This window comes from Montipora foliosa, chromosome 3 (genome assembly GCF_036669935.1).
Source record: "Montipora foliosa isolate CH-2021 chromosome 3, ASM3666993v2, whole genome shotgun sequence".
Taxonomy (NCBI): domain Eukaryota; kingdom Metazoa; phylum Cnidaria; class Anthozoa; order Scleractinia; family Acroporidae; genus Montipora; species Montipora foliosa.
In genome coordinates, this window is record NC_090871.1 from 6,387,562 (window position 1) to 6,406,376 (window position 18,815).

At 39.9% G+C, this 18,815-nt stretch overlaps 2 protein-coding genes across 2 annotated transcripts in view; both read left to right on the plus strand.

The window, feature by feature from the left end:
• The window catches only part of LOC137994432 (uncharacterized), a 13,485-nt gene extending 5,024 nt beyond the window's left edge, over window positions 1–8,461 (plus strand). The window contains exons 3-9 of the mRNA XM_068840003.1: window positions 1,241–1,415; window positions 1,852–1,946; window positions 2,231–2,384; window positions 2,644–2,707; window positions 4,418–4,680; window positions 6,376–6,535; window positions 7,808–8,461. Of these exons, the coding sequence (XP_068696104.1) occupies window positions 1,241–1,415; window positions 1,852–1,946; window positions 2,231–2,384; window positions 2,644–2,707; window positions 4,418–4,680; window positions 6,376–6,535; window positions 7,808–8,052 (1,156 nt within the window). The 3' untranslated portion in view covers window positions 8,053–8,461. The remainder of the gene's footprint in view (window positions 1–1,240; window positions 1,416–1,851; window positions 1,947–2,230; window positions 2,385–2,643; window positions 2,708–4,417; window positions 4,681–6,375; window positions 6,536–7,807) is intronic.
• Window positions 1–18,815, plus strand: part of LOC137996603 (uncharacterized) — a 171,460-nt gene that overhangs the window by 82,158 nt on the left and 70,487 nt on the right. The window lies entirely within an intron of this gene.

Genomic DNA, 18,815 nt, shown 5'->3' on the forward strand with positions numbered 1-18,815 from the left:
TTCTGACTATGCATGGAAGTCAATCTTTTAGAAATACGGCTTCTTCCTCTAACGTAAAGCACTTCCACGACGCATGGGACTACGCTCTCGAAAGGTTAGGAAAAGCTGAGCTCTTCCAAAAAAAAGCTCATTATGAGGCTTTAAAGAATATAATGTACAATTCGCTGGGGTCAATAGCTTCTGACGCATAAAACTCTACATCCGGTTAAATGGCAGGAAATAAAACCGTTTTCCAACAGCCAATCAAAATATGATCTTTCTTGGATTTGACCAGAGTGTTTCTTTCCCGGCCGCTGGTCAAGGGAACGATGAATCTGGGAACGAGATTGGTTTTTAAGTGGACAGCACATCTGTAATCTCACTTTACAATCATCTTCGACCCCGTAATAGGAAGTGCCGTGATAGTTCCCAGAGTTGCCTTAGCCAGGAAATTCATAAACCTCATGTAAAATAAGTGCTCCCATCTAAAAAACGCAAAGGCAAAAAGTTTTATCTAGGAAGAAAGCTCCATTTTTCGTGAGACAAAGTAAAACTGACCATAAGATCAATAACATCAGCGTTACTTCCGTGGGATCAGTTTTCTGTACGTTTGTTTAGTTAACTAACAACATGCAGAGAGGAGCAATGTGGAGCAATGTTGCAGCATTGATGGGGTCCAATCCCAGACTTGGGTTGTGGTTGTGGGTCGAATTTGTTGGTTCTCTGTTCTGCTTCGAGAGGGATTTTTCGGCCGGGTTCACCGGTTTTTCCATCTCCTCAAAACCACCCTATAATTTGATATGAGTTGAGTTGATTTAATTTGCATTGATTAGTGTACAGTGTCCAATGCGTGCCAATGCTAAATACACTTGGCACTTAAATAAGTATCATTATTATATGGCTTGTGTTTGTAGCCGATATAACGTGCGCTCTGATTTACTAATTGTGACTGAATTGTAGGGCATTATTCTCCCGAAATCCACGGGCTGATTTCGGGCTTGCAAAAACAAAGCAAAAGGTAATTAAAAAGCCATATAATAAACTACTTACTAACCGAGCTAGCTCGAGCCGTACTGGAGAATATTGGCCCTCGGTCGTTTTTGTACGGACCTCGCTGCGCTCGGTTCGTACTGCCACGACCTCGGGCCAATATTCCCCAGTACGGCCTTCGAGCTCGGTTAGTAAGAAGTTATTAATTGGGTCATAAAAGGCAAAGAAACGCAAATTTTTTAAATCGTTAACTTTTCTTTTCATTCCCAAGGGACCGGCCATTCATTGGCGTAGTTACTGCACCTCGAGTCATCCTTTTGCATCACAACGAACAACACGACAAAACCAGGACTCACATTCTGATCTCAACGGTAGCCAATGCCTGGCCATTGGTGGTTTTCTCTTTAGTTGCAGCCTTACTCTCAGGAATTATCATTTGGTTCTTGGTGAGTTTCATTACTTTTTGAAACTTGGGTGGGCTCTTATCGTTGAATTTGCATCTTATTTTGGGAATGATAGTCCCGGAATTTCTGTTCGCTCACTTTTTCAGAGGCAACTTCTCCGACTGCTTCATTTCTGAAATTCAACCCGTGGTCATATTTTAAGAAAGGCACCTGATTGGTTAGTTGTAATTGATGATTGACTGCGCGACCATGGGCGTGAGACCAAAATAACTTTCACAGCATGCCTCAAAGCTCAAGAAAGATCCCCTCACCCTCTCTTGTGTTAAATCACAAATTTCCAGTACTTTTTCATTATGTGAGAACACGACGGCGAATTTTCGTTTATCAAACAACTGAGTCTTTAAATTGGCCATAAAAACCTGCATCAAGTATAGTAAATGTATTGAATTTGATGATTATGGTGTTTTGCTGTTTCCAGGACCACACCAGTAACCCGGAAGATTTTCCACCACCATTTCTTCAAGGATCATGGGAAGGCTTCTGGTGGGCTTTGGGTACCTTGACAACAATGGGGTATGGAAACGTTCTCTTAGAGTTCATATTCAGGGAGGGTCTTACTTGGTGCGTTAAATATCTGTGGACTACTTGGCTAAATGGAAATTTCAGAGCCTAAGTTCTTTTGTCACTGTTACGAATATATAGCCTGTAGGACAAGTCTACAATCATGCGCCATTTTAAGGCCCCCAAGCGACTAACTTGCTGATTGTGATGGAATGAACCAATTGGTTTAATGGGATGGTCATTTCACTCTGCTCACCAGCATTTAATGCGTTGTTATGTATGTTTGTCACTCACAGGTATGGTGACCGATCGCCAAAGTCACCTCTGGGCCGCGTGTTTTGCATCTTATGCATTATCGCTGGTGTTATCATCGTCTCAATATTTTCAGCCCTTGTTACCACCTCTTTGTTTGCCAGTGCAGCGCAGGGCTTCAAAATCCACGGCTCAAAGGTAACTCTGCAAGTCAGTTGTTGTGCTAAATCGCTATAAAAACGCCTTTTCAGAACAACTCAGACGATTCGGCAAATCGCGGTCACGGAGACGTCACTGGTGAAATTCTTAAATACACTGTAAAACGATCATATTCTCTTTACCAATGAGGACCATTTTGCAGTCTACTGTTTAACGTCCTTGAGACCTCGCGAGTTTTTTTATGTTAGATGCGGTATTGCCCCGTGGTTTAATTTCCTCGGTACTTCTTTCATCGTAGCTTGGGGCTGTTAACGGAAGCGAAGAGTTCAAGCTTGGGGTCACTATGAACGCGGACATGAAAGGTAATCACTGGGTTGATTTGAAACTGACTAGAACCAAACAAATGTGAGAATATGAGTTTCAGTCATCACAGAAATAAAGTATAATAATAAGAATAATATTAATAGTAAGTATAATAAGTATAATAATAATAATAATAATAAGTATAATAATAAGAATAATATATATAGTATATATAATAATGATAAAATAATAATAATAATAATAATAATAGCCTAAAAGTGGAGCTTCCGGCTTGTTTATTTTTACTGGCTGTAGGATTAGTGAAAATAAAAGGCTTTGGAACTGTCCGCTCTTTGGTTTTCCCGGATATTGCTTAATTATGTCATTTTCTTCGCTACCTAACAAGTGAATTCCACGGTTAATTTCACCTCAAAAACCGACTGATCCCATGAATCACAAAGAGATGAGAGGGATATGGGTTTTTCCAGCGAAATCTACTGTCGAATTCACCAGTTAGGCAATTAATTTTTCTTGAATCGGAAGAGTTTTAAAAGAAAACAAGCAAATCCTCAGCAAGCCAACGGAAAGGGAAAGATGCCATTTCAGAGTCGACTGTCAAAAGCCAGCGAATAGGAATCACGCTAAAATTAGAAATCACAGACGTACTATAGCTCGTGATGTGACAGATCGTACCAGAAACCCATAAGGGTTGAAACGTGTAACGCGCGTTCACAGCTTCCGAATATTCAGTGCGAACTGATTGGTTGAATGTTTCATCGGTACTGCTACAAGTTCTTGCAGAGGAAAACCTGCATGTTTATCTTTCCATAGTCCACTTATGCATGTTATTAAGGGCTTCTCAGTTGCAATGGCATCAAGAACAAGCTTTCCAATGAGGTACATCAGATGGGGAGAGGAAGGAGTGAAATTGAGCGACCTCAGACTGAGTGCAGTAACACAGTGCTTTATTCCATAACTGTCAACTGAGCTGCATTTTGTTTTTCAGCAGATTCAACTTGTCTTTGCCTAATACGTAGCCCTATCAATACACGATATTGTTTTGGTACCGTGTATCATTGTAGTGCCATGGTAGATATCTTACGTAAATAGCCCCCCTGAAAAGACATGTGGTTACTAGTATAATACTAAACCTAGAAAGATTGAAGAAAATAAAAGAGAATGGAGAAACATTGATTTGAGGTTGACATGTTGACCATTTTCAAGTTCCTCGAAAATTCTATATCACCAAAAGCCTGATACCTTTCCAAGACAAAATCTCACTGCAGTTAAGCCAAAAATGGAACACACTTTTTTGGTTCGTTCCACTGGAAAATTTCCGGAATAAATGGAACTTCTGAAAAAGTAGTCCTGTTTTCCGGTTGGAAACTTTCCGATGGAAATGTGTGTTCCATTTACAACTTTTGAAAGGTCTTACCACTTCCAGGCTATTCACGGCCACATTTTTGAATTTTGGCGCGTAAAATCGCAATCACTGGGCGGCGAACGGGCTTGAGTTAAATGGAACATCCATTGTAACCAACAACAAAGCTTTCCAGTTGGGTTTCTAAAATTTTTAATGCTGTAATATTTATTTTAGGTCCTTCCCGCTGATATATTTATACCACGTGATCTTATCGCCAATACCGGCCAGCGGCATTATCTCCTACTGGGCCAGGTGTATATCTGACTGTACAAACGTGACTGTCAATCACTCCCACCTTGTGTTCTTAAATAAAAATTGTGAAAGTTCCTGTGCTTTTCTGTTTCAGTTTTTCCTCACGTGTTTAGAATGACGCAAGCTCTCCTGGCACACGAAATCGATGGAGCATTGGTTGATAACTACGTTTTAACCACGGTTAACCTCATTCAAGAAGCACCAATTATGATCGAAAGATACGTCGATCATCAAATCATCTACGGAGTGGTGTTGGCAAAGAATTCCTCAAAGCTTGAAAAGTGTGTTCGAAAGATCCTGCGTGACCATCCCCAAGAGGTGTTTGAAATCATATCCTCAAACCTTGCCCGTCTCAAGGTAAGATTGCATCTATTACGATAAATTATAAATGCTTGCGCAAATCACAGTTATATTTTCTTCCTCAGGTCATGTCTTTCAGGTAACGGTCTTTTCTTAATTATATCAAGGTATGGTTTGAACCAGAACGATACTCTATAAACTCTTATTCAACTGGATCACTTTCAATTCCTTAGATCATGTATTCTAGAAAATGTTCTTTTTGTTTACATCACTCTCCCTTCAACGTGTCATTTGGGTGGCCATGTTGTTGCCATTAGCAAAGAAACCGCGGCCAAACTGGTTTCTGTAATAAATCCTCATGAAATTGAATTCTTCTCCGAGGAAACGATTTCTTTTGTTCGGTTTAAACATAGTTCATAGAGATGGGCTGGTTTTGAAACCCTGGAACTTCAAAATCAAGAACGGTGACTTCGCGCTTTATGTGAACTTGACGTGAACATATTAATACAGTTTACGTCATAGAAAGGGCGGCGTACGGGGTTTAATTCACGAGTTGTTTGTGTCAACAACCCGAAAGAGCGAGGTACCAGCGAGTGAGGGTTTTTGACACAAACAACGAGTGAATAAAACCTCGTATAAAGCACTTTCTCTGTCGTGAGCTGTTTACTACACATAAGACGAGAATTTTCATTGAAATAGTTTTCTGAACGCAGATTAGAAACAAAAACTCACTAACAATAGAACCAAATGCAAATTTAATAGCAATGGAAAATATCGCGGTACATGTACATCAAGGAAATAAAGAGCTGAACTAAAAATGTAGTCACTGTCTGATTCAATAACAAAGTACGATTTGCACGAGATGCACGAGTGGCTTGGAAAGGCCTTTACGCAATCGTTGATTGGTTATGCTTCAACACGTGAAAGAGCTGCACGCCATTCTGATTGGCTGTGTAGGCTTTTTTCACATGTGAAAATAAAGGGTATAGATTTCTACAAATGAGCTTTCTGGAATAAAATTCTCATGTTTTGTGTAATAAACAATCTTTTGCCCTCGGTACACAACTAAGTTTAAATAAATTAATAGAGACTTTTGATTGCCTGCTCTTTTAGAAAAATGGTGGTTTGTGCATGGTCAGGGCAAAGACAGCGAACAAAAATATAAAACAAAGAAACTCGTCGAGTTTCAGAACCATCTTCATATATACACCTAATCGGCTAACTCAATGTTGTACCCAATTCAAATCCTTTGGGAATAAAACGTTTTGTTCCAGGTATTTCCATATCATTTAAATATGAATCATGTGCTACATTATAATGCAAATACAATGCACAAAGAATCTTAATCCCGGGAGATTTGAATTGGGTCCGACATTGAGTTAACCGATTAGGTCTATTAACAATGATTTAATTAAACCAGTAATCCAGTGCTGTTAAACGTAATCTTAAGTTATCTCTTCAGCCAATCACAAAACATGCTGACACCGCAGTTAGCCAATCGTACATGTAGCCTGCGCTAAAGCGAGGGAAAGCGCGGGAAAGGACGAGCGAGCAAGTCAGGAGACTCGCGCCTTGTTTGCTTTCACCTGTGATTGGCTGAGAATGCAACGCGACGTTTTGAAGCCAATCACACTCAATCGAAAACCGCTCTAATGCTGTCGTGGCATAGTCGTTTCCTCTCTGATTATCAATCAAAAAATCCGCAAACATCCCAATCACACACTGCAGCATTTATTTCCATGTTATTTTCAGAACCCAATTGACGATAAAAATCAACAGTTAGAGGCAGCAGAAGGACTATTTTATCAAGAAGAGATTTTTGACCTGGTTGTATATGTTATTCTGGGCTTGGCCGTGGCATTCTTTTTAGTTGGCATTTCGTGGGAATTTTTTTGCAGACGCCCTAAACTAAGTAAGTAGTTCTACATGAAATGATTTAATTATCGATCGTGACTCGGGGATGATCGGAAAAAAACCAAGTGCTCTTTTGCAGGAGTCGAACCTACGACCTTGCGATTATTGGTTCGGATGCTTTATCACTGAGCTATAGGAGACCCGTAGAAGCTGGGACTCGGGGATACTCAGAAAACCCCGAGTCCTCCTTTGCAGGAGTCGATCCTACAGCTTTGCAACTTACGAGTCTCCTATAGCTCAGGGGTAGAGCATCCGAACTGGTAATCGAAAGGTCGAGGCTTAAATTGTTTCTCTACCACCCAGGGGTCGGTTGCTCGAAGCCTGGTTAGCGCTAACCGTTGGTTAAGAGGTTAGCGCTAACTGTGCTTCGAGCAACCCGGCCCAGATGTATAAATGGTACAGGCAATATACTGCTGGTGGGTAACCAGCGATGGACTAGCATCCCATCCTAGGGTGAGGGGGGGGGGGGTGGGGGGGGGGAATTCTCCTACTTGCTTCATGCTACGATAAAACCGTGATAAGCTCCGGCTGTATGGGCCCTACGGTTTGCTCGAGCGCGACTTTACCTTTACCTACGTAGGTTCAAATTCTGCAAAGAAGCATTCGAAGTTTTCCCCACCATAGATACTGAAATAAATCTCATTTCATTCACCGCAGTTTTCTGTTAACTTTGCACCTAGGTCTGAAGTAACAGTATCTTTTCTTATTATTGGGAAATTTGACGATTGGTAATTTGTTTATTCCTATAGACACGTACTTTCCACAATATAGTGATCAGTTATATTTTTTAATAAATAAACGACATTTCCATCGTTACAGTAAGTGATTCTATTCACGCAGCAATTCACTTAATTTCTTTTAAAAATTGCTGCCAGCGTCTAAAACACAGGTCACTTTTCACGGGTCATTCGTTGCAGGCCATTGTTTTCACCTTTTTCTAAATAACCCAAAACCCTCAATTTGGCTAATTCTAGGCCTGAAGTTGGTTTTTAGGCCTGGGTTAGCCAAATTGAGGGTTTGGGGTTACTTTCAAAAAGGTAGAACAGTAAACTGCAATGAGTGACCCGTGAAAAGTGACCCTTGTTTTAGACCCGCCGGAAATTGCTAGTTTCATGTTAAAAAGTATCCCGCTTTATTTGCAATTGTGCTGCCTTCGATCTTCATTCCTGAAGTCTGATTCATCTTACTTGTGAATAAGTCACAGTTTGGTACTAAATGCAGAGGTGTACGGAGCTTGCAGAATTATAATTATTTCGCATCTCTCTTTCAGGAAACCAGCGAATGCAGTCAGTTGCTCCGACAGGGACGTACTCAATAAACAATGACAAAGTTAAAATTCATCCATGCCACAACAGCAGTCGCGAAAAACTCGATGACATGATAGCAGAATATCAACTGTTTCACGACCGCTGGATAGAAGGATTGAAGAAATTGCGTGACAAAGAATCAGCCGCTGACGGAGCTTCAAAGCGTTGCGTTGCTGATAATGGTAACGCAGACATGGTTTGTGTGTGAGAATTTGAAGTTTTCGTCACCATGACACAAGTATTTCATAAAGTAGTCGTTTGATATGCACTGCGAGCACTCCTGTATACATAAGTAAACTGACTATTATCCCACACGAACCAAGACATGTTTTCCAACTTTTTCGCAAGATTACTGAGGTTTTAATTCCTATATTGTTCTTTGTTTCTATTTTACAAGTAGAAAACGCTGTTTGAAGTCTTTTTTGTCACTTTTTGTTCTCATTTATTTACTACTTATAAAATAGTCATGTTCTAGAAGCCTTAAATGGCTTTTTATATTAAGTCATTCAGAATACACGGATTCAAAAATATTCGGATACGTGTGGACGGGGCTCTAGTAAACGAGCTCAGCCGGAGCAAAAATGTTGTTAACGCTGACAAAAGATTTCAAGAAGGGGCCGTAAGTGAGGAAGGACGACGACGAAGGATGAAGTGTTCAAGTTAAGACTCAAGCCTTTTGTAGAACACCTGAGTAATAAAAGCCAGTAGAAATCAGTTGTACATAAAGAAAACGGTTTGACTGATAAAATACGGACATCAACGAATGTGTTCCTTAAAGTTTCTCGCTTATTTTATCATTCGCACAAGTGGATCTCTGCCATGTTTTTTGACGGAGGTAGTAATGTTGGAGATTTGGCGTGCGACAGGCTCCGACGGTTTCTCAATCGGTTTTCGGGAATCGGACACATAAAAAAGTGCAAGTGGGTGAGGTAAAGAAAAAGGGAAGCCACCTGGACCCGTATAGGAAAACCCTCTACTTTCTTGGAGAGAATGTTGGAAGAGAATCTCAATAACATAATTCTGACCCTCTGCTCAAAAACACCCGGTGTTGACGAGTTAACCGAACAGACGTATGCCGAGGGTCACGAATAATAAAGATTATGAAAGTCTTATTTACAATCAAAATCATATTATCCACTTAAGCATCGGAGTAAACATATCGCGACCAGAAAAATTAAGACAGAGGGGCCTTAAGACATAACCTGTCGAGTTGAAATTAATTGTTTACAGATTCTCTCTTGAAATCGGTCGCTAATAATACAATGGTTCAAAGTAGTGTTTAGATCTCCACGAATTTTTTTATAGTATTTTCATCATCAAAGACAATGCCAGACGGAGTAACATTTGAAGGATGTGTTGGTACAAGATTCCTTTAAAAAAAAAGCAGCCAATGATCATGATCAAGGGAATCTTAGTATAATTACATAGGTGATTATTGAAAATTCTCTGAGCTGATTGGTTGCACTTGAGGTGATTATTATGCGATAATCACCTAGGCGGTTTTTTCAAAATGGCCGCCAAGCGATTTTGTCGAGATGACAGACGAAGAAATTAATTATTTTAAAGAATCACCTATTCGCTATTCTCGCCAATCCCATAATGCAGTTTATTTTGGGGGTTATTTGCATCAACACAATTGAAATACAGTTCACCGAAGAATGATACAGTCCAAAGAGTAAATAACTTAAGAAAGCGAATCGCCCATAAGACCTTTTTCCAGATACGGCGGCTAATTCTATTTGTATTGTTTCAAATAGTTATTATGGGATGCCCAGGGGACAAATACATATTAATTTGTCCCCTGAACATCCCATAATGTCTTTCGAAACGATAGAAATCAAAATGGCCGCCGTATCTGCAAAAAGGTCTATATTAGACCCTCTTAAGATGAAAATTATTTGAATTCTATTATTAGCTCTCTGTCATACGGAGTGGTTATTCACGGACGACACGTTATTGATGGGAGCAAGAGATAAAAGCTCCTTCGCAATACAGTATAGTGGAAACTCAACTGGGGAAATTGGTTCGTTATATAGAGGGTTCGTTATATATAACAAATTTGCGGAAAAACAACCAAAATGGTCGTTACATCGAGGTATATAATTAATAATTGTTTTTTCATGTGTTACGTTGCGCTACCCAGCATTTTAGGATCTGAACGATTACTTCTTCCTAGTATATTTCACTTGTTTTTAAAACACGGAGGGCAAATTTCAGTGGAAGTGGCTGCCAAACGGAGAAACAAGGGCTTTAGACTGGAAATTCCGGCTACTTATACCTTCTACCACGAGAAGCCTTCAAAAATAAAGACGTTGATGCAACTAATAAGAGAAAGAAGATGGAGCGGATCTGTAGATGTATCGATAGTGTCAGTGTTTGTATTTATAATGAGCTGTTACTGTAACTGTGAAGTTGTTCTAGCTTAGTAGCAGGATTAAAGGATTGTCATCCTTGTTCTGTTTCATACATTTTACTGCAACTTTGGCCAGGCTAATTAAAGAGTATCGTTCGTTATACCGAGGATACTGTATGGTCGCAGTCAAATAATTAACATTGGGCACAGGGATTCGCTCTCTTGTCATGATAAAAACTTCTATTTGGGATCTCAAGCCGGCGCAGGATTTTTTGGGCGACAGTCTAGCTGTTAACAGAAGAAGGATTTTCGGATTCCAAGGCTGAAAAGTGCTTATGCTCAAACTTGGACTTAGGTTATTGACAATGTAAATCTCAGAAAACTGACACGAATTTTCTGTTGCTCTTGGTCCATCGCTGAAAAATGCAAATGCTTGAATTCACAAAACCTTGCCTCGGTCTTGTTGAAGACCGACGATGACGGATCATTGTACTCTCGTTGTTCACTAAAGATCGATGATATTTATTTACTAGTATCAGTAGCCCATTTCCAAGTAGTTCTGAATATAATGCGATCTCTCTATCAGAAGCAGAACAGGATTACGGAGAAAAATACTACAACTTCTCTAACTATATACTAAGGGTGCGTTGGATTGAACGTATTCCGGAATAGGAATTTTGAAATCCTTTGTTTTTACGGACATTTACATTACAATTGTCAAACAACTGCTAAAATGCTATTTTAAACATTTTAAACATATCTTTATTATCCTTGTTGCTTCAAAACGCCAGATATAACGTTTTAAATTATCAATCCACGTATTCGTATTCCGGAATAGGGTCAATGGTGAATATATACCAGGCCCCAATTTAGTTTACGATTAATCATATTTTGATATGATATTATCAGCTGGCTCTTTCGATTCTTTCTTGTGGATGGGTGTTATATCTGCCGATTTCCATTCTCTTGGAATTCTGCCGCTGCTAAGAGAGTTGTTAAAAATAGCGCAGAGACTGGGAGCTATTTGTTCACTACATTGTTTTAGTAGTCGAGCTGGAATGCCGTCGGGACCACATGCTTTTGAGGTGTCTAGTCCATTCAAGTAATTTCTCACCTCTTTAACTGACACTTCTATTTGCGAAATTTCCATAACAGTTTTTGGCGATATGTTAATTTCAGCCCTGTTTACATTAGAGGCTGCGGGAAGAAAAACAGAACAGAAATACTAATTAAAAAGTTCTGCTTTCTGAGCAGGTTCCTTAGCTGTCACACCGTTGTATGAGATCACCGGACATGTGCCAGACCGACATCCTAGAAACACCTTGTGGTAGCTCCAAAATTGTTTAGGGTTGTCTTTAAAAGACTTCTCAATTTGTTCTAAGTACTGTCGATGTTTGGAGCGAGCTACATACTTAATGTTTTGACTCAAAGCGCGTAATTTTCCCTTACGTTCTGGGGTCTTGCTCCGGCGAAATTTTTTTAAAGCTGCGTATTTCTTGGGCAACAAGTGACGTACTTCGCCATCTATCCAAGGAGGAGAGTTAGTATCATGGACTGCTTTTACCGGTATATGATCTTTCACAGCTGTTAAAAACAAGTCCTTCCAATTTGTTTGAAACGGATTTTACTACAGAAATTAACGCTATTTTAAACGACGTTTCAACCGTTCCAACGGTCACTTTTGAAGTTGAAAGATAAAATTTAGCATGTGCTAATATAACCAATTGTAAAAATGCTAATGAGGTATTGACCAAAAACTCTGATATATTTACATGGAAACAATACGATAAAAGAGCGAAAGAGACAATAAACGTTAATTAATTAGGTTCAGTTTCACGGTTCGAGCGAATAAAAACCATTTCAAATATCAGACAGTCGAGTTTACTCTGACATTTCTTCAAAATCTTGAAACTTCTTTTGATGGTCTCCGGATCCTTGCTAGCCTGTACATGATTGCCGATTGTTGATCGCTAATGCTCCTCCACACGCTGATGTAGGTGAGGACTCGTGAAGCTGACACAGTCTGCATCACAAAGACCACACTTGTAGTAATAAAGAGCGTTCTGTTGATTAACAATTGGAAGTTTGTAGATTGATGCCGTCGTCCAGCCCGTTTACACAAGTCAGAAGATCAAAGGACTATTCAAACCGAAAGAACACAAACTTCCAATTGTTAATCAACAAAACGTTATTTATTTGCTTTAAGAGTGTTGTATACCAGATCTGTCAAAGTAGAAGAATGTTCCGCCCACACCATGATTTAAAGACTCTTGAGACGAAGTCGACAAGTGCTATTATTACCGTAGTTCGTTCGTTCAAAAACAAATCCCGAAGCAAAGGAGATAGGTAGGCTTTTAGGTTTTTTGTTTTTAGCAAAAGGTAGTATTAAGGTTTATTGTAGACTTTTTGTTTAGTGATCATGAAAAAAATTCCAGTCAAAGGAAGAGAAAGTGAATGGATCGCTTCTGCTGGTTCCGCGCGCACTTTTAAAAGAATAGAAAAAACAAATTCAGTTTTAAAACATGATTCTATTTGATGAAAAACTTGGACCTTCGCATCGACTTCATTGCTATAAGCGACCTTCAGAACGAGTTAGAATACAACAGATGTTATTATTGTGCAAATAAGTGGAGGGGTATTCAGCAGATAAGCCGTATTTATTTCTATTTTTTACTTCTCTGTCCGCACTTTTCGTGGAACAAATTCTATTCTCACTGATTTTAGTCTTTAAAAATCTATATTTGTGAAAGAGCAATCGTTGTGATATTGTGAAGACGTGGCCACTAACTGTGAAACCGCAGCTGACAACACAGTCACGGTCTTCATGTACCTCGAACCATTGAGAACCTGCTCGCAGGCTCGTCTTCGTTGAATAAAAGTGCCAATTATCGTTCGACCATTGTTGAAAAAAAAAGAAACGGGATTTGTTTTCCTTTCTTCCACCCGTTTTGTGTTGGACGTCGATATTGTTGACACACCTCTTCACCGACACCCATCAATTAATGGATCCGAGTACTAATCTCGTACGCAGATCTCTTGTGGTGAGCGAAGGCGAGATCTGGTCAAATCCGATTTGCACGCGTGATCGACTGTCAGGAATGTGACACTGAATCGGAGCCTTGCGATGTCATCTACAGGAACCCATTTGCTTTCCTTCTTTCCTGATAGTGGTGAAGTGTATGAAACCTTATAGGATTCAACTTGTTGTTTCGTTTTTCTATACGAGCCTCTATGACATTGCGTTTGTTCCGTGATATTCGTCTTAGGCCCAAACTTTTTCTCCAACGCTATAGACAGAGGGTGGATTTAAGCGACACTGTGTACACATAGCACGCTTGTCATATCGTTCGCTTTTTGTGCTTGCTTTCGTACTTAAGAAGCATTTTGGGAACGTCATTTCCAGTTGGGTGAATTCTCTCGAAGCTAGGAACACATTCGTTATCTAATCCGCTTTCTCTGAAGCTACTACAGATTCGTGCAAAATATGTTTCGAATATTCTTTTGTAAGCAATTACTTCTTTGGGGTCATTATCAAGAGTGTTTTGGTACAGACAGAGCTCTCAAGTCTTAAAGTTTCCAAAGAGTGACATGCTTGCTGTAGATTGCGCCAAAGACGCAAGTGTCCTGTGTTTCTTGTGCCGGGGGCGCCAAACAATTCTAGGGGGGTCTGGGGGCATGCTCCCCCCGAAAAATGTTTGAATTTTGCACTTCTCATATCGCTGGTAATGCACCGTCGAGTCCGTCATTTTGGTTTTTTCATGCTGCTTGCCAAGAGGGCCCATGTTCTCATGATCAGCCTGAGCTAACATATCGGCCTATAAATCATATATTAACGGGTGAAAATGCTGAAGAAATAAGAACATTGGTAGCACACGAACAGATGGAACATTGGCCGAAGTTCAGTGCCAGTGAAGGAATGAATTCGGAATTCATGAGCAATTTTGAAGGCTTAAAAGGTAGAGTTCCCTACAAGAAAAGTGCCTATGCGTGAGAAATGCTCGTGTCGGCGTGAGAGCGTGAGATTGCATCGAAATGCGTGAGACTCACGCTTAATGCGTGAGACTCGAGAGCTCTGTACAGAGGGAGCTGTTTTACCCAATTGACTCCGTCCTTACCCATCTTATTGAGGTCGCATTCTCCTTCAGTTCCTTGGAAACGACCCTGCTAGAGTTCCTTGATAAAGGGCGCAGCCAAACAGAGCTGCTAAAAATGCCAATCACAGTAAGCACGTATCTGTAGAAATGACCATTCTTCTTAACAGTTCCTTTACGGCCCATATCCATTAAATCTATTTGGTATCTTGGAGTCTAATTGGCTCCAATAAGCGAGTTCACGCTCTTGAGTGCATCATGGGTAATCAGGGCAAGATGGAGAGAAATTCAAAGGTTTGCAAGGAAGGTCAAAACGATGACAATTTTTCATGATGTGCACTTTCGGGTTTTTTATTTTCCAAAGCAGAAGATATGCGCTCAAAGGTGCGGCAGAATAAATTTGGAGAGAATGGCTATTAAAGAAATTATTTTATTAACAAGAGTTTCTGCCATACATTTCCTTTAATTGGAAGGGCACAAAATTACAGAGAATGTATGGAGACAAAAAAAAAGCAATATTAAGGAATTCCAAAGAAGGGATACCAAGTCTAGTTCATCACAGTTGTGAACATGAGCTTATTTGTTTGGTTTATGAAGGCGAAAGTCTATAAAGTAGTCATGTACAGTTTATTTTGCTTTGAATTGCCATGTAAACCTTTGAATTTCCCGCCATCCCTGATTACCCATGATGCAATCAAGAGCGTGAACTCGTCTATAAGAGAACACAAGCCAACTTCGCTGCGCCAGATCCTTTGGTTCGGTCAAATTCCACTGCGACTATTTTGTTTATCTCTGAAGATCTTAACATTCGCCGTTCCTCAAAATAAAGCACCTTTCCCCCGTTGTCGTCTTTGACTGATAACCTACCCTTGGTTCTCCAGAATCGTACAGCAGCTGTGCGCATTGCCGTTGTTCGTTCTTTTCCTGGTGGTTGGGTTTTTCCTTCTACAAGGACTATTCGTTCCCTTGCGAGTTCACATGATCATAGATGGTCAGAGAACTATGCCACAACTGAATGCTTACGTAAGTACCACAGCAAAAAAAGTATAACTCATGTTCAATCAAATAAGAAAAATAAGCGCTTTTAAGCGTTAATTCAACTTCATCGTACTTAGCTTTCATGCAAATTGCCGGCGTTCAACGACACGTCGGATTTTACAGAGTGCATCCCATCGTGCAGAATACCATCGTGCAAGCAACACGTTTTACACATTTTTGTGGGAACGAGATTAATGTCCTCTTCTACTACATTTTTAGGTTTCCATAATTTGGAATGGCTTCGACAAGACCTTCTTCCTCGGATTTCTCCCCAAAGAAAGGAATGTAATGTTTTCCCCCGGTACTTTTTCACGTAGTTACTAAAACAAGGAATGACCTAAAATGACCAGCTATAATGACCACCTACAACGACCTACAATGAGCTACAATGACCTACAGTGGTCTACAATGACCTACAATGAGGTACAATGACCTACAATGACCTACAGTGATCTACAATGACCTAAAATGAGGTACATTATAAGCTAAAATTAGCTAATGACTTGTAATGGGCTAAAGTAAAAAATAATTTGCAGCTCCAAGCATATTTGCGGTACAAAGGTTAAAAAAATTCCACTCTGCACTTTGAACCAATCAAAACCTCGTTGCTGTGCTAGTTGAAAATTCTCATTGTGCACTCTGAACCAAACAAGACATTGTGGTAAGAATTTACCATCTTCTCTCGACGGGTCTAATTTGCAGGTCGTAGGTGGCAGGTCGCGGGTTGCAGGTCATTGTTCCACCAATACAGAAAGTATCCTAAACATTCATAAAAGCTAACCGTAGGCCTAAAAACTTTTGTTTAGGCCTAATTTGGCCTAAGGTTAGCTTTTAAGAATGTTTAGGATACTTTCTGTATTGGTGAAACCTGCAAATTAGACCCGCCGATCTTCCCTTTATTTTTTCCTGCTCTAATTAAGATTTTATTGTTGCCAAGCAAAGCCTTGATATGTGTACATTTTCAATTAAGCTTTAAATCAAAGGAAAACCATCCAAGGGTCTTTTTTGTTTATTTTCGCCTTCAAGGCCACATGCGTAATTGCTGTGATCATATGGGTTAATCGCGCAATAGACTAAAAGCGTTGCGTGACAACGCACAATGGATGTTTTTCGCTCACCAAACTCTTCACCCTGATCTTCTTTTGTCTTTCTCTTTGATTGTAAGTCATTTAATTAGGCCATTGTAGCTCATCGTATGTCATTGTAGCGGACTTAACTATTACAGTGTAATGTGAAGTGCTAGTTTTCTACCCATATGAACCATGTGCATGAGCGTTAGCCCTACTAGTGGAAATGGGCCCACACAATGACAGAGAAACAATCTGACCTGGGTTTGAATTGAAACCTTGTAGCTCCTTCGGTAGACCAGCGGTGATCTAACCCGAAGGTCGTGGGTTCAATTCCCGCCCTGGTCAGAGTTTTTATCTGTCCTTGCGTTGAGTGGGCCCACTTCCACTAGTAGGGCTAACGCTCACATGGTTCATATGGGTAGAAAACTAGCACTTCACATTACAGTTTAATAGTTAAGTCTAATAGTTAGTAGAAATATAAGTGCTACACGGCCAACGTTTGAAAAAACGTAACCCTTCCTTGTATGTCATTGTAGATTATTTTAGAGCTCTCATTGTAGCTCATTGTAGCTCACTGTAGGTCATTGTAGATCATTTTAGGTCGTTGTACATCGTTGTAGGTCATGCCTTGTTTTACGTACTTTTGCAACAGCAACAGTAATCAGTTTTAGCGGCGTGGGAAAGTTCCCGTCCTAAATAAAGCTGCTATTTATTAGTCGAAACTGTTAGACATAATTCAGACTCCGTCGTTTTTTCGTTCATTTGTGATTAATATATTTCTGAAGTGCGTTAAAGGGGCTAGGTCACGCAATTTTAGGCAATTTCAGTATTGATCAAATGGTCATAGAATTAACTGAAATAACAAAATAACGGCTCAAAACTATAGAAGAACTCAAACAAAACACAGGAAAGCTAAGAAGGGACAAGGATGGACAAAACTGGGGAGGATTGAAATGAATTGCATTTGGGTAAATTTGAAAAACGTCGGGCCACCTTTTTTAAAATATATATCAGTTTATATCAAAATGTCATTTAAACAGCTGGAAAATCATTCTCAGTTGTTACGTGGCCCTGATTTTGCAAATGAAAGACTCTTGCTCTGCCAATTTGACATTTAGAGCTCATAACTAACAAAATTAAACAAAATTACATAAAACAGCGTGACCTAGCCCCTTTAAGTTAGGGGAAAACATCGATCTGAAATTAGTTTTGGATTTCGAATCTCCCTCCAAGTTATGGGGTTTCCTGTGTGGTACTTCTTCATGTTACTTAAGGACTTCCTGTCGGACTACCATTGTCCGATCAAAAAGATTGTTAAAGTCCATTATCCCAGGGTCTTTCCGGGCGCTCACCGCTGACCAAAAAGCCCGAGGACTCTGGGTACGAGATTGCAGCGGACCTTGATGACCTCTAAACTTGAGCCCGCGATATGGCCGCGTGATACTGGTCACATTGGCATACCTGGACGGGTGGACGTACATATGGACGTACAGTCGTACGGTCGTACGGTCACCAAAACCAACTTTTCTCGCACAGATGGGTTACCATATTTTCTTACCCATGGTGCTCCGCGCTGGCACCTTCGGCGCGCGAAGCTCCGCCATCAATGCTAAGAAGTCACGTGAATAATTTTTATTAGTCACATGGGTGTTATAATCAGTTGGTCAGGTGGTTGACCATTATGTGACTGATATTCGTGACAGATGGCGTGACCGATCACGTACCCAGTCATAACCAGTTAGCTGGTTGAAGACGTGTTACTTACTTCATTGATGACGTTAGCATGACGTCAATACCTTTAAGACCAAATGTCACTTTAAAGAGTTAATACATTTAGGGCAAAATGTCATTACATTTAGGACCTTATTACATTTAATGCAAAATGTTATTCCATTTAGGACTTTTATTACATTTAGGGTGGTTTATTACATTTAGGCCTTCAACATCTGGGAGCTCGTAATGAATCCAACAGCAGTTTTCGGTTTTCGCCTCAAGACAGTGATAAAATCTTCGTTCCTGTTATCAGATTCAATTGCTAATGCCTCCATCCTTCCATTTTAAAATTTATATTAGGCTAAAAGCGAGTCGCAAATGTATTTATAATTAGCCTTAGGACTTCTACAGAAAGGTTTATCGTCTACCAGGTCCAAATGCAATTAAAATTTGGAAGAAGAACGGATTAAAAAGACATTTTTAACAAGAAGCTATTTTTTTTTAAAAAAGAGTTTCTTTTTCGGAATGGTAAGGAGAGGAGATCAAATACTGTAGCGGTAGGTCACTCGGTCTGTCATATTTAGTTTCGCGTCGTCTATTGAAACTCTCGATAAATAAAGATGGAAATGTGAACGCAAACTCTCTGAACGGAGAGAAGCCTGTCAAGGAATATTAACCATTAAAGAGAAGAACAGATACTTGTTTA